This window comes from Hevea brasiliensis, chromosome 8 (genome assembly GCF_030052815.1).
Source record: "Hevea brasiliensis isolate MT/VB/25A 57/8 chromosome 8, ASM3005281v1, whole genome shotgun sequence".
NCBI lineage: Eukaryota > Viridiplantae > Streptophyta > Magnoliopsida > Malpighiales > Euphorbiaceae > Hevea > Hevea brasiliensis.
In genome coordinates this window covers 11,699,482-11,710,878 of record NC_079500.1, presented here as the reverse complement: position 1 = coordinate 11,710,878, position 11,397 = coordinate 11,699,482, and the positions used below count along the sequence as shown (strand labels likewise).

At 34.6% G+C, this 11,397-nt stretch overlaps 1 protein-coding gene and 1 pseudogene across 1 annotated transcript; one reads left to right on the top strand and one right to left on the bottom strand.

Annotated features, from left to right (window-relative positions):
* Nucleotides 1–1,208: 1,208 nt before the first annotated feature.
* LOC131182042 (putative UDP-rhamnose:rhamnosyltransferase 1) lies at nt 1,209–3,056 on the top strand (annotated as a pseudogene).
* A 3,621-nt stretch (nt 3,057–6,677) lies between these two features.
* Nucleotides 6,678–10,016, bottom strand: LOC110642190 (fructose-1,6-bisphosphatase, chloroplastic-like). Its single transcript, XM_021794143.2, has 3 exons — nt 9,256–10,016; nt 7,924–8,320; nt 6,678–7,425 (listed from the first exon to the last, which is right to left on the bottom strand). Exons 1-3 carry the CDS (start codon nt 9,664–9,666, stop codon nt 7,025–7,027), a joined length of 1,209 nt encoding a protein of 402 aa, XP_021649835.2. The 5' UTR covers nt 9,667–10,016; the 3' UTR covers nt 6,678–7,024.
* Nucleotides 10,017–11,397: the final 1,381 nt, after the last annotated feature.

The following is an 11,397-nucleotide window of genomic DNA, read 5'->3' as shown; positions in this document are numbered from 1 at the left end:
AATTTCTTAAATTGAAGTATTTTAAAATTATTTATTTTAAAATTATTATTTTTATGATAGGAAAAAAAAAAGGAAGTTATCCCTTTTATATATTGATGAAGCTTTCTTTTAAAACTTTTAAGCATTAGATATTTTTTTTAAAAATAATTTATTAATTAATAATATTTATTTTTTTTTACATTTTATTATTTTTTTATTATTATTTCCATTTAAGTTCATGCAATAAACTTTATATTATTTGTTTTTGACCTAATATTTGATTATAAGTTAGAAATTTAATAGAAGACTTAACATAAATGATAAATTATGAAATATTATTATTTTATTTTATCATATATTGATATAGTATCGTCCAAAATACATGAGTTCTAATCCAATATAAATATTATCCACTAATAATAAATATTTCACCTTATTAATCTCACTTTAATTAGACTTTTTCTAAAATAAAAATCTTTCCAAAATATAAATATTATCTCAAATACCTATATAAGGAACTCAAGCCTCACATTCCTGTATATTATTCTTTTTAGTAATTCTATATATTATTCGGTGTTCATATTAATTTAATTATTGAAGAAATTATCCAAATCAATCCACTTAGTGTTCTCTCTTATCCATATCAAAAAAAAAAAAAAAAAAATCAACAACATAATGTATAATTAATAGTTGCCGCAAATGATAAGTTTGGTATTAATGTTTAGTATTTATTAGTATTTTTCTTGATAATTTTTACTCAAATTTAAATAAATAATTAATAACTTTATTTTGGTAAATATTAAATATGTCTATCTATTTATCATTATTGGAAAAATTTATGCATCATCTTTTTAATATTGTTAATTTTGTAGTTTTCAATTATATTTTGAAACTTGGTACTTATTTTGAAACTTGGTACTTATTATTATTATTATTACTAAATATAAAATTTTAAATTTAATATTATATAAATTCTCTTCGTTAATATTTTGAAATTTTAATAAATAAAAAATAAATTTCAAATATTAAATTAAAAAAAATAATTATAATCCCATGTAAAGCCAGGAAATTATTGTATAAACCGATTATAAATCTAAGACACAAGTATATAGGATCCATCACACCATATATCCCTATTTTAAATGGTTTAGCAAGTATGCTGCATTGAAAAACCCAGTATTCTGCAAGAAATCATCTTTCTTGTTACCTGTTATCAGTTCAAATCTTCCATGGCTTCTCTAAACTAGTGCAAAGTGATGATGTTCCCATGGTTGGCCTTTGGCTACATGCTGTCACACCCCGGCTTAGGGGGCCCCAGCTCAAGCCCCTCTAGTGAGCCTTCTTGCAGTGCCTTTCTTTAGGCGGGGACTGCGACTCACAAGTCTTGTCGCTTTGTGGAATTAAATCCTTCGCCTGCAGCTAGGATTCGAACCCTTATCACTCACGGGTTTGCTTCGCCTCTCACCAATTGAGCTGCAGCTCAATTGGTGAGAGGCGAAGCAAACCCGTGAGTGATAAGGGTTCGAATCCTAGCTCTGCAGGGCGAAGGGATTTAATTCCACAAAGCGGACAGTACCTTGTGAGTCGCAGGTCCGGCCTCTAGCTCAATTGGTGAGAGGCGAAGCAAACCCGTGAGTGATAAGGGTTCGAATCCTAGCTCTGCAGGGCGAAGGGATTTAATTCCACAAAGCGGACAGTACCTTGTGAGTCGCAGGTCCGGCCTCTAGAAGGGTACGCTGGCAAGAAGGCCACCCATAGAGGGACTTGAGCTGGGGCCCCCTAAGCCGGGGTGTGACACATGCTACCATTTCTAGAGCTCTCAAAACAATTAGTAGCAAAGGGTGTTGAAGTATTATTCATTTCCACACCAAGAAATATTCAAAGGCTTCCTTCCATATCTCCAGATTTAAGAGGCAACTTAAAGCTGGTGGCTTTCCCACTACCATTTGTCAATGGCTTGCCGGAAAACTGCGAGGCCACGATTGATTTGCAGCTAAAGCAAGTTCAGTATCTAAAGAAGGCATATGATATGTTACAGATGCCAATGGAGAATCTCATGCGTAATGAATCCCCTAACTTGATACTATAGGACTTTGTTCCTTGCTGGATCCTAGAAATTGCTGCTAAATGCGGTGTTCTTTTTTTCTATTTCAGTACATTACCAGCTGTTACTTTATCATTCTTTGGTCCTCCACAAGAGTTAAGATCTTTCGCCCTGTGAACCAAACCTAAAGATCTCATGGTAGCACCAAATTGGTTTCCTTTTCCATCTCTATTAGCACATAGACCTGACCAAGCAGCAATGATGATCCGAAATGTTAACATTCCTGACAAATCTGGCAAGACTAGTGGCCAGCGATGGGCTGGAAGCCTGGAGGGCTATGACTTTGTCTCAATACGTAGCTGTCCAGATTTTGAAGAAGCATATTTGAACCCCCTTCAAGAAATGTATCAGAAAACAGTTATACCAGTCGGTTTAGTTCCACCAAATCTAATAGAAAGTGAAACTAATAACTCACCTGACTCAAATTGGTCTAGTTCTTTCAAGTGGCTGGATCAACAAGAACCAAAATTTGTAGTTTTTGTAGCATTTGGGAGCGAGTACAAGATGCCAACAGATCAAATCCAAGAACTAGCCTTTGGACTAGAGCTCTCAGACTCAGAACAACCTTTTTCTATGGATTGTTAGGAAACCAGAAGGACTAGATATCTCAGACTCATTGCCTAATGGCTTCTTGGCTCGAACTTCTAGTCGAGGGATTGTCAGTCTCGGTTGGGCTCCACATAGGAGAATACTGGCTCATCCAGCCATTGGACTATGCATCTTACATTGTGGGTGGAGTTCTACCATAGAGACATTTGGTTTTGGTCAACCGTCAATTCCGATGTCGATGATGACTGATCAAGATCTTAATGCGAAGCTGTTAATCGAGCAAGGAGTTGGCTTTGAGGTGCCAAGGAATGAAGATGGCTCCTTCAATGGATGTGCAGTTGCCAAGTCAATAAAAGTAGTAATGGTGTGGAAAGAAGGAGAGCCCTCTCTAATGGCCCAAAGAAAAATGGTATGTAGGATGTAGCACAAAAATTATATGCATCAAACACATGTTGAATAAGCAATATGAAATAGTGTTCCACCTTGCTGATGCAAATGTTACATTCAAGCAATGGTGCATATAACTCAACTCAACTTAACTAAACCTTTATCCTAAAAATTTATTAGGGTCGGCTATATGAATTCTCTTTCTCCACTCTAAACGATTTTGAGTTAAATCCTCAAAAATGTATAATGTTTCTAGGTCATGCTGTACTACTTTCCTCCATGTCAGTTTAGGTCTACCCCTTCTTTTCTTTCTATCCTCTAACCCAATGTGCTCTACTTGTATAACTGGAGCCTCCGTATGTCTACGCTTCACATGATCTAACCACCTTAATCTCCCTTCTCTCAACTTATCCTTAATTGGCATCACTCCTATCTTTTCTCTAATACTCTCATTACGGACTTTATTTAGTCTAGTATGGCCATTCATTCACCTTATCATTCTCATCTCCGCAACTCTTATCTTAGACACATACGGCTCCTTCATTGCCTAACACTCACTACCATATAACATGGCCGGTCGCATTGCTGTATGGTAAAATTTTCTTTTCAACTTATTAGGAATCTTGCGATCACATAAAACTCCTGTAACACGTCTCCGCTTCAACCATCCAGCTTTAATCATATAACTAAGATCCTTCTCACATCCTCCATCTACTTGAAGAATTGACCTGAGATATTTAAAGTGATTACTTTTGGGTAATACCACTCCATCCAAACTAATTCATTCCCTATCACCAGTTCGACCTTTACTGAACTTGCAATGCATGTATTATGTCTTCGTTCTATTTAACTTAAAGCCCTTTGATTTTAGAGTACTTCTCCAAAGCTCTAGCTTTCTATTGACTCATTCTCGCATCTTATCTATCAAAACTATATCATCTGCAAATATTATGCACCAAGGGATACTCTCTTGTATATGTTTCGTCAATTCATCTAGAACTAATATAAAAAGGTAAGGGCTCACAGTTGAACGTTGGTGTAATCCAATTGAGATAGGAAAATCTCTTGTGTCCCCTCCCACTGTGCGCACAATAGTAGTTACTCCTTCATACATATCTTTCAACACTTATATGTACCTAATAGATATCCTCTTTTATTTTAACACTCTTCATAAGACATCTCTTGGAACACTATCTTAAGCTTTCTCCAAATCGATAAAAACCATATATAAATCTTTCTTCACATATTTATATTTCTCCATCAAGTTTCTAATGAGAAAGATCGCTTCCATAATTGAATGACCGGCATGAAGCCAAATTGATTGGGAGAGATAGAAGTATCATGACATAGTTAATATTCCATAACTCTCTCCCACAGCTTCATAGTATGGCTCATGAGTTTAATTCCCTTATAGTTTGAGCAACTCTGTATGTCTCCCTTATTTTTAAAAATAGGTACTAAAATACTCCTCCTTCATTCATCATGCATTTTCTTTGAGTTTAGAATCTTATTAAACAATTTAGTTAACCATGCCACTTTTAAATCTCCCAAACACTTTCACACTTCAATTGGTATTCCATCGGGTCCATAGGCATTGCCCACTTTCATTATCTTAAGTGCTTCCTTTACTTCTAAAGATCTAATCTTTTTAGTATAATTCACATTCTTTTTTATTGCTATGTAGTTTATATTCACGCTATTACCACCTTGACTATTATTAAAGAGATCATCAAAATAATTTCTCTATATTTCTTTAATATCCTCATCTTTCACCAATACTTTTCCTTTTTTATCCTTAATGCACATAACTTAATTGAGATCTTGATATTTCTTTTCTCTCCTCCTTGCTAATCTATAAATATCTTTCTCCCCTTCTTTAGTTCTAAGTTGCTCATATAACTTTTCAAAGGCCTACACTCTTGCTTGACTAACCGCCTTTTTTGCCTCTTTTTTTGCTATCTTATATTATTCATAAACCTCATTATTATCATACTTAGGTAATTTCTTATATCACTCCCTCTACCTCATTATTATCATACTTAAGTAATTTCTTATACCACTCACTCTTTCTCTTCACTGCCTTTTGTACTTCCTAATTCCACCACCATCTCTCTTTTAAGGGTGGTCCATGTTCTCTAGACACTCCAAGTGTTTTTTTAGCTATTTCTCTAATCTTTGATGCCATCTGTATCCACATACCATTGGCCCCACATTCAGCTTCCATGCTTCGGACTCGAGAAGCTCATTTTTTAATTTCACTTATTTTACTCCTTTGAACTCTCAACACTTTGTTCGAGCTACAATATTTCTTCTAGCCTTACTTGAATTGTTCATAAACTTGACATTTAAGACCACTAACCGATGTTGACTTATTAAAGCCTCTCCTGGAATAACCTTGCAATCCTTGCATAGAGCTTTATTTGTCTTCCTGGTTAAGAGAAAATCAATTTGGCTTCTACGTTGTCCACTTTTCAAAGTCACTAAATGCGACCCCTTTTTTATAAAGTAAGTATTTGCTAGTATTAAGTCGTACGCCATGACAAAATCCAGGATGCTTTTCCCCTTCTCATTTCGGCTACTAAAATCAAAACCTCTATAAATATTCTCATAACCTTGTCTATCACTTCCTACAAGTCCATTCAAATCTCCACCGATGAGAACATTCTCTTCATTCGATATGTTTTGCATGTTTCTCCTTCTAGTACTAGCTTTACTAGTATAATTCTATCTCCTATTCTTTTCACAACTATTACGACATATTTCAATGTCTTATCTATGATCATGTCCACTCTGTTCTTGTTCCCCTTCTTTCCAGTAAACCACAATTTGTATCATGAATTACCAACTTCCTTGCTTTTCTCTTCTACCCATTTAGTCTCCTGAATGCAAGCAATATTCAACCTTCTCCTTTTCAAGGTATCTACAAGCTCCATTAATTTTCCCGTAAGTAATCCAATATTCCAAGTACCAACCCTGATTCTCCTCATATCCTGTTCATTCCTAATTGATCTCCTTTTATGATATCTTTTATTGTTCTCTATGCCTATCTTGTGTTCTGTTCCACTATCTATTCTACTATCTGTTCTATGGACTAACTTCTTTACCCACACCCGTCTATGATGTAAGAACCCTTGCTTATTTAACACCACACCTGGGTGCCGGCATGGTACCATCACTTTCAGTGAATGCCTTACACCCTTGCATATTTCTCACTACACCCGGGCTCCGATATAGCGAGTCGTAAATAGAGGATACCCCAACGTTTATATCATAAGAATTCATATCATGAGGTGTGATCAAATTTTTACGCTGATTGTCACCTATCGTAACCCTCTTCCTTTATGCAAGCCTAGGACCGACTAAGCACAAACTACTTAGACGGAGTTCAATAGTGCATAAAAAAAAATCATTTTAACAATAAAGATTTGAGATCTTAAGTACAAATCATAGTTCATTCTTCTGCAATTGATGTAACCCAATTGTTAGTGGCAGAGAGGAGGATAGTTAATAAACAACATCCTCATTACAGGAAACCACAAATTACAGTTAACAGCAAATCAGCGCAGTTATCTTGTCCTTGTTCCCCTTTCCCTATTTCTGGTAGGTCAATCTCCAAGGAAGGTTACGTGAGTGAAACAGAAAAGGCATTGTTGATAAATTGTGATGAATGTATAAATTTGATTATCATTAAAGTTCAAACAGAAAAAGGTATGTTTTATACAAGTTCAAATCAGTAGTCAACCTAGTGATGTATACATAGGGAGGTATACAATTGTAAAATTAGAAGAATCACTCTTTACATGACAAAATGATCAAGAACATGAATAAGGATTAAGATATCCACATCATCTTCCAGCATTTCATGTCAAAACTCTGCAAGCTGTTAAGAAAAGAAGATGAGTATCATGTGTATCAAGGGTTGGAATGGTTAAATACAAGTAGACTTGAAAATTGTAGGATCCCAACAGAATATCAACATAAATCAATCCACATCACACAAGAGCGTCAGACTTCATATCCAGGATTTACTTTTTGTTGAACATCTCCATAACTCTCTAGCTCTTCCATGTCCTCTAGGCTTCCTAGAAATAAGGGAAGTCTCTGATGCAGCATGACAGGTTGCAATGAAAGAATTCTAACTTTACCATCAGAACCTCTGCCTCCAGCCTGCTCCACAAGAAAACTAAGAGGATTTGCCTCGTATACTAGACGAAGATGGTCCCGTGGGTTCATTGCCACTCCACCATACATCAATGTCCGATGAAAATCAGCGACAAGGGAACATATATAACGGGCAGAGTACTTCTTAGGGTATTTTCCTTTTCCTTGCCTAACAGTGTCAATATATCTCCTCAATCCTTCAGGCCAGTCAAAATATCGTGCATCATTTACAGAATAGATTTGCCCTGACATGGTAGACAAGAGTCAAAAGAGGGATCTTACTTCTGTATCAACAATTATAATTTCATTCTCTTCTATTCAAACAAGAATGGTGACCATCACTAAAAAAAAAAAAAAGAAAAATAATTCGGTGCTCATTACTATACCACATCTCAGAACTTCAAATAAGATTCCATTATAAATGTAGAAAATTCAAGCTACAACCTGGTGAACATACTTGGTCCTATCACTGCTCCTATAAGGAATGAAGAGTGAAGACTTGCCACTTCCAGTACTGTGATAGAAAATTATATATCACCAGTATTTGGGTAGCATAAAAAATTATCTACAACTCAGAAACTTAGTGCATTTGTCTTCCTGTTATTTTTTCTAATCCAATCAACATAGGACAATACCATGCCATATAATAGATAAAATTTATTTTATCATGGAGGAAATCATGAATTTAATATTTCAAGGTTATAGTACAAGTACTTGTTGAAAAACAACAACAGGTATGTTACCTTGAGGAGGAATCTTAATGCCTGGGTGAGTGAGAATGAAGTCTCCCGTTGAATGATCCAGTGTAAACGCATGTGTTCCAGAACCAAAGCTGACACAGAGTATTGTGGCTGATGAATAGAGCACATAACCAGCTGCCACAAGCCTAGTTCCACTCTGAAGTGAATTCAACGTAGCCTTCTCCTCCTGAGGTAGATGATCCAGTTCTACAAAGCGTTCATATACCCCAAAAATTGTTCCCGTAGGAATGGATGCATCAATATTTCGATAACCATCCAGGGGATCTGTTACCACCACAAAAGGACCATCATCATCTATCCAAATTGGAGCATCATCTTCTTCTGATGCCATGACAGCCACTTTTCCAGAATTTTGAAGAGAAGACAACATTATTTCATTCTGCGCAACAGGATACACTCACCAATTAAAAGATTTCACTTCCTTTTTTCAATTGTTATTTTCTGGTTAAAGAGAAAGAGCAGGTGCAGTAAGACCAACAATTCATTTGATCATTATTGAGATCACTCTATGCCACAATCAGCAATAATCTTATAAGTTCACTATATAATATAAAATTTTCCTAACATACTAATTGTGAAAAGACTGACAAAGAACTGAAGAGAATATATCTCTCAAAACTATTTGATATAAGGTTTAATTTACATAATAAATCAACTGGATTAATGAATAAAAGAAAACTGCATAATTAATATGTTTTATAGATCATTGAATATTTTGATTTATGTCTAGAGGCATTGTGCCTAGTATGTTAGTCTCTCAGATGCACTTCTTCTTCTTCTTCCTGTTTCTTTCTAGTTCTTTCTTCTTGATTTCTTTTCCAAATCACAACCAACTCTTTTCCTTCTTTTTCATTTTTTTAATTCTAAAGCCTAAACTTCTTAATTTTCCAGACTATCCATCACAAGCACAAAATAAGTATAGGCAACAGAAAATCTAGCAAAAAAAATAGACCTTTACATTTCAGGAATTGCTTGTCGAGTTAAATTTGCTGAAAAGAAATTACATACAAAAAAAAAAAAAATTATGATGCATAAAGCCTAGACCATTGGCCTCAATTGTTAAAGTTCTCTTCATCTATTATATGACTTTGAGCTATTGAAGCTAAGCAGCATCTTGTCCAGCACCAGCACTAAAGCTCAAAACCTCATGAAATAAAAAAAAAATTGTAAATTGACATCACCTTGTTTGTTCTTATTGAATTCCATTCGCAATCCATAAACCAAAATCATGAATATCATGAAGGCAAAAACTGAACAATCTAAAATAATTAATCACAAAGGTAAGGTTCAATCAGTTGTAGATAATGTACAAACCGAGACTATATCGAGAGGCTTTGGTGCATCCCTATCTGAGCCACTGCCAGCACCAGCAATGTTACTTTGTTTACCGAGACTGGAATTGAAAGGAGACGCCACAAGAGCTGCAATTCTCTTGGAAGCATACTGTATATGACTAAACAAGACCACCAAATCATCCCCCACATTAATTCCTCCCTTGCCCATATATTCCACCAGCGTAGAAAACCCATTATCCACACCAGCAGAAGTAACCATTTGCGATTTTACACTAAACCCACAAAGAGAAGCCATTCTAGGCCAGCAAAAGTAACAACTCCCCACAAGAACTGGATTTTTTGCCGGGAAAAACTGGAGTTTTGTGTGGAAAGAGTGAGACTTTGGCGGGAAAAGTGAAGCTGGGTATATGGGTGTGACACACGATTGCATATTATATATATTTTAGCTTGTTGGAGGATTGATTAGGAAGGAAATATTGACAGCATTGAAAATAATCAGAAGCTTTCAGAAAGAAAAGCAAGAGAGCATCTTTTGGGTTGTGTGGAGAAGATAGATCAGATTTCTTTGTTAGGAAACATAAATGAAACAGATAATGAACAAAAATTTTGAAGGAAGAGAAAGGAGGTTGACTGGCTGAGGCTTTGAGCCAGTTTGAGAGAGGCCTGAAGCAGCAGAGAAGAGAGAACGTTCAAGGACATGGGCCAAATCCACTCTTGGACTGGGGTTTCTTAGAGATAGAGAGGATAGAAGAAACATAATGCACTCTGAATAACAGAAGGACATTGTTTTAAGAAGAGGGATCAAGGAATTGGGGATTTATTTTTTTACGAAAAAATATTAAAAAATGAAAAACAAGAACAATTAAATAGCAGTCTTGTTCCACGTAACCCATATTGTATAATAATATATTATTATTTTTATTAAAAATAATTTATTTATAAGTATTTATAATTTATATATTTAAATATTATAATTTTAAAAAATATATAAATATATTATTAAAATTATGTTTAAAATTTATATTTTTAAACTATAATTTATTTTATAATATGAAAAATATATCAGCTTTCTCTAATTTTAATTAATGTGCTATAAATTATTTTTTAGAAAGAATTTATATTCCAATTTATAAAAAATTATTTATTTTCATATATAATTTAATACATTATCATTAATTTATGTAAAATATTATTAATTATATAATATATAATTAATATTTATTAAATAGCATTAATTTAAAAATTGATTTCTACATTAAATTGGATCAAATCATTAAAATTGACAATCTTTTATTTTATTTTGTGTGCTATATACACTCTATCATTTATATATTAACTTAAAATTAATATTTTTAGAAGAAAGTTTATATATTATGTTTATCAACATTCAAAGAAGCTGCGTGCAGACTTGAGATGGCTGTGCATTGTGCGCCCCTCTTTCTTTTCTTTTTCTTTTTTTCGGGGAAAATGAAATTCATTGAAGAGTCTATTCAGTCAAAAGAGCAGATGCAAAAGCTACTTGAACCATCGGGTTTCATGAGAAGGAATCATCAACTAAAGATTTCGTTGCCATCCCAACGAATCGGCAGCCATGTTCGGAGTACGTCTAATGAATAAAAAGGAAACAGGTAACTTTAAAGGTTTTCAGGTTTACCCAAAGGAAACAACATGTAGCTCACGGGCCAAAGATAAAACATCATCAAGTATTCCGTGAATGCTTTGCGGCAGCGTTGCTCCATTGAGACTATTATTCATAATCTGCCTTGTGCGCCATTTTTTCAAAAAAGAAATGAAGTATTGGTATAACGATTCCTTTCATCCACAGCACAGATGGCAGAAGCTGATTCCAGACCCATCCAATTCCTTCCTTCGTCTTTTGTTATGCTTTATACTTCAACAGTTAACAGTAACAAAGAGATTGGCGATGCAGCAATCAGAGAAAACTCTGATTTATTAATGAACAATATGTTAGCAAAAGGTTGGCTTAATGAACGTTCATCTCTACTTTTAATATTATGAGGATGCCTTAGGAAGGATTCTGATGAAGACCCCCTGTATCTCTTATGTCGCAGTCATCTAAGAGAGTTGTTACGAAAGGGTAATTATAAAATCAATTTCCAGAATGGGGTACGCACAATAACTGATATTTTTCCCATTGTTA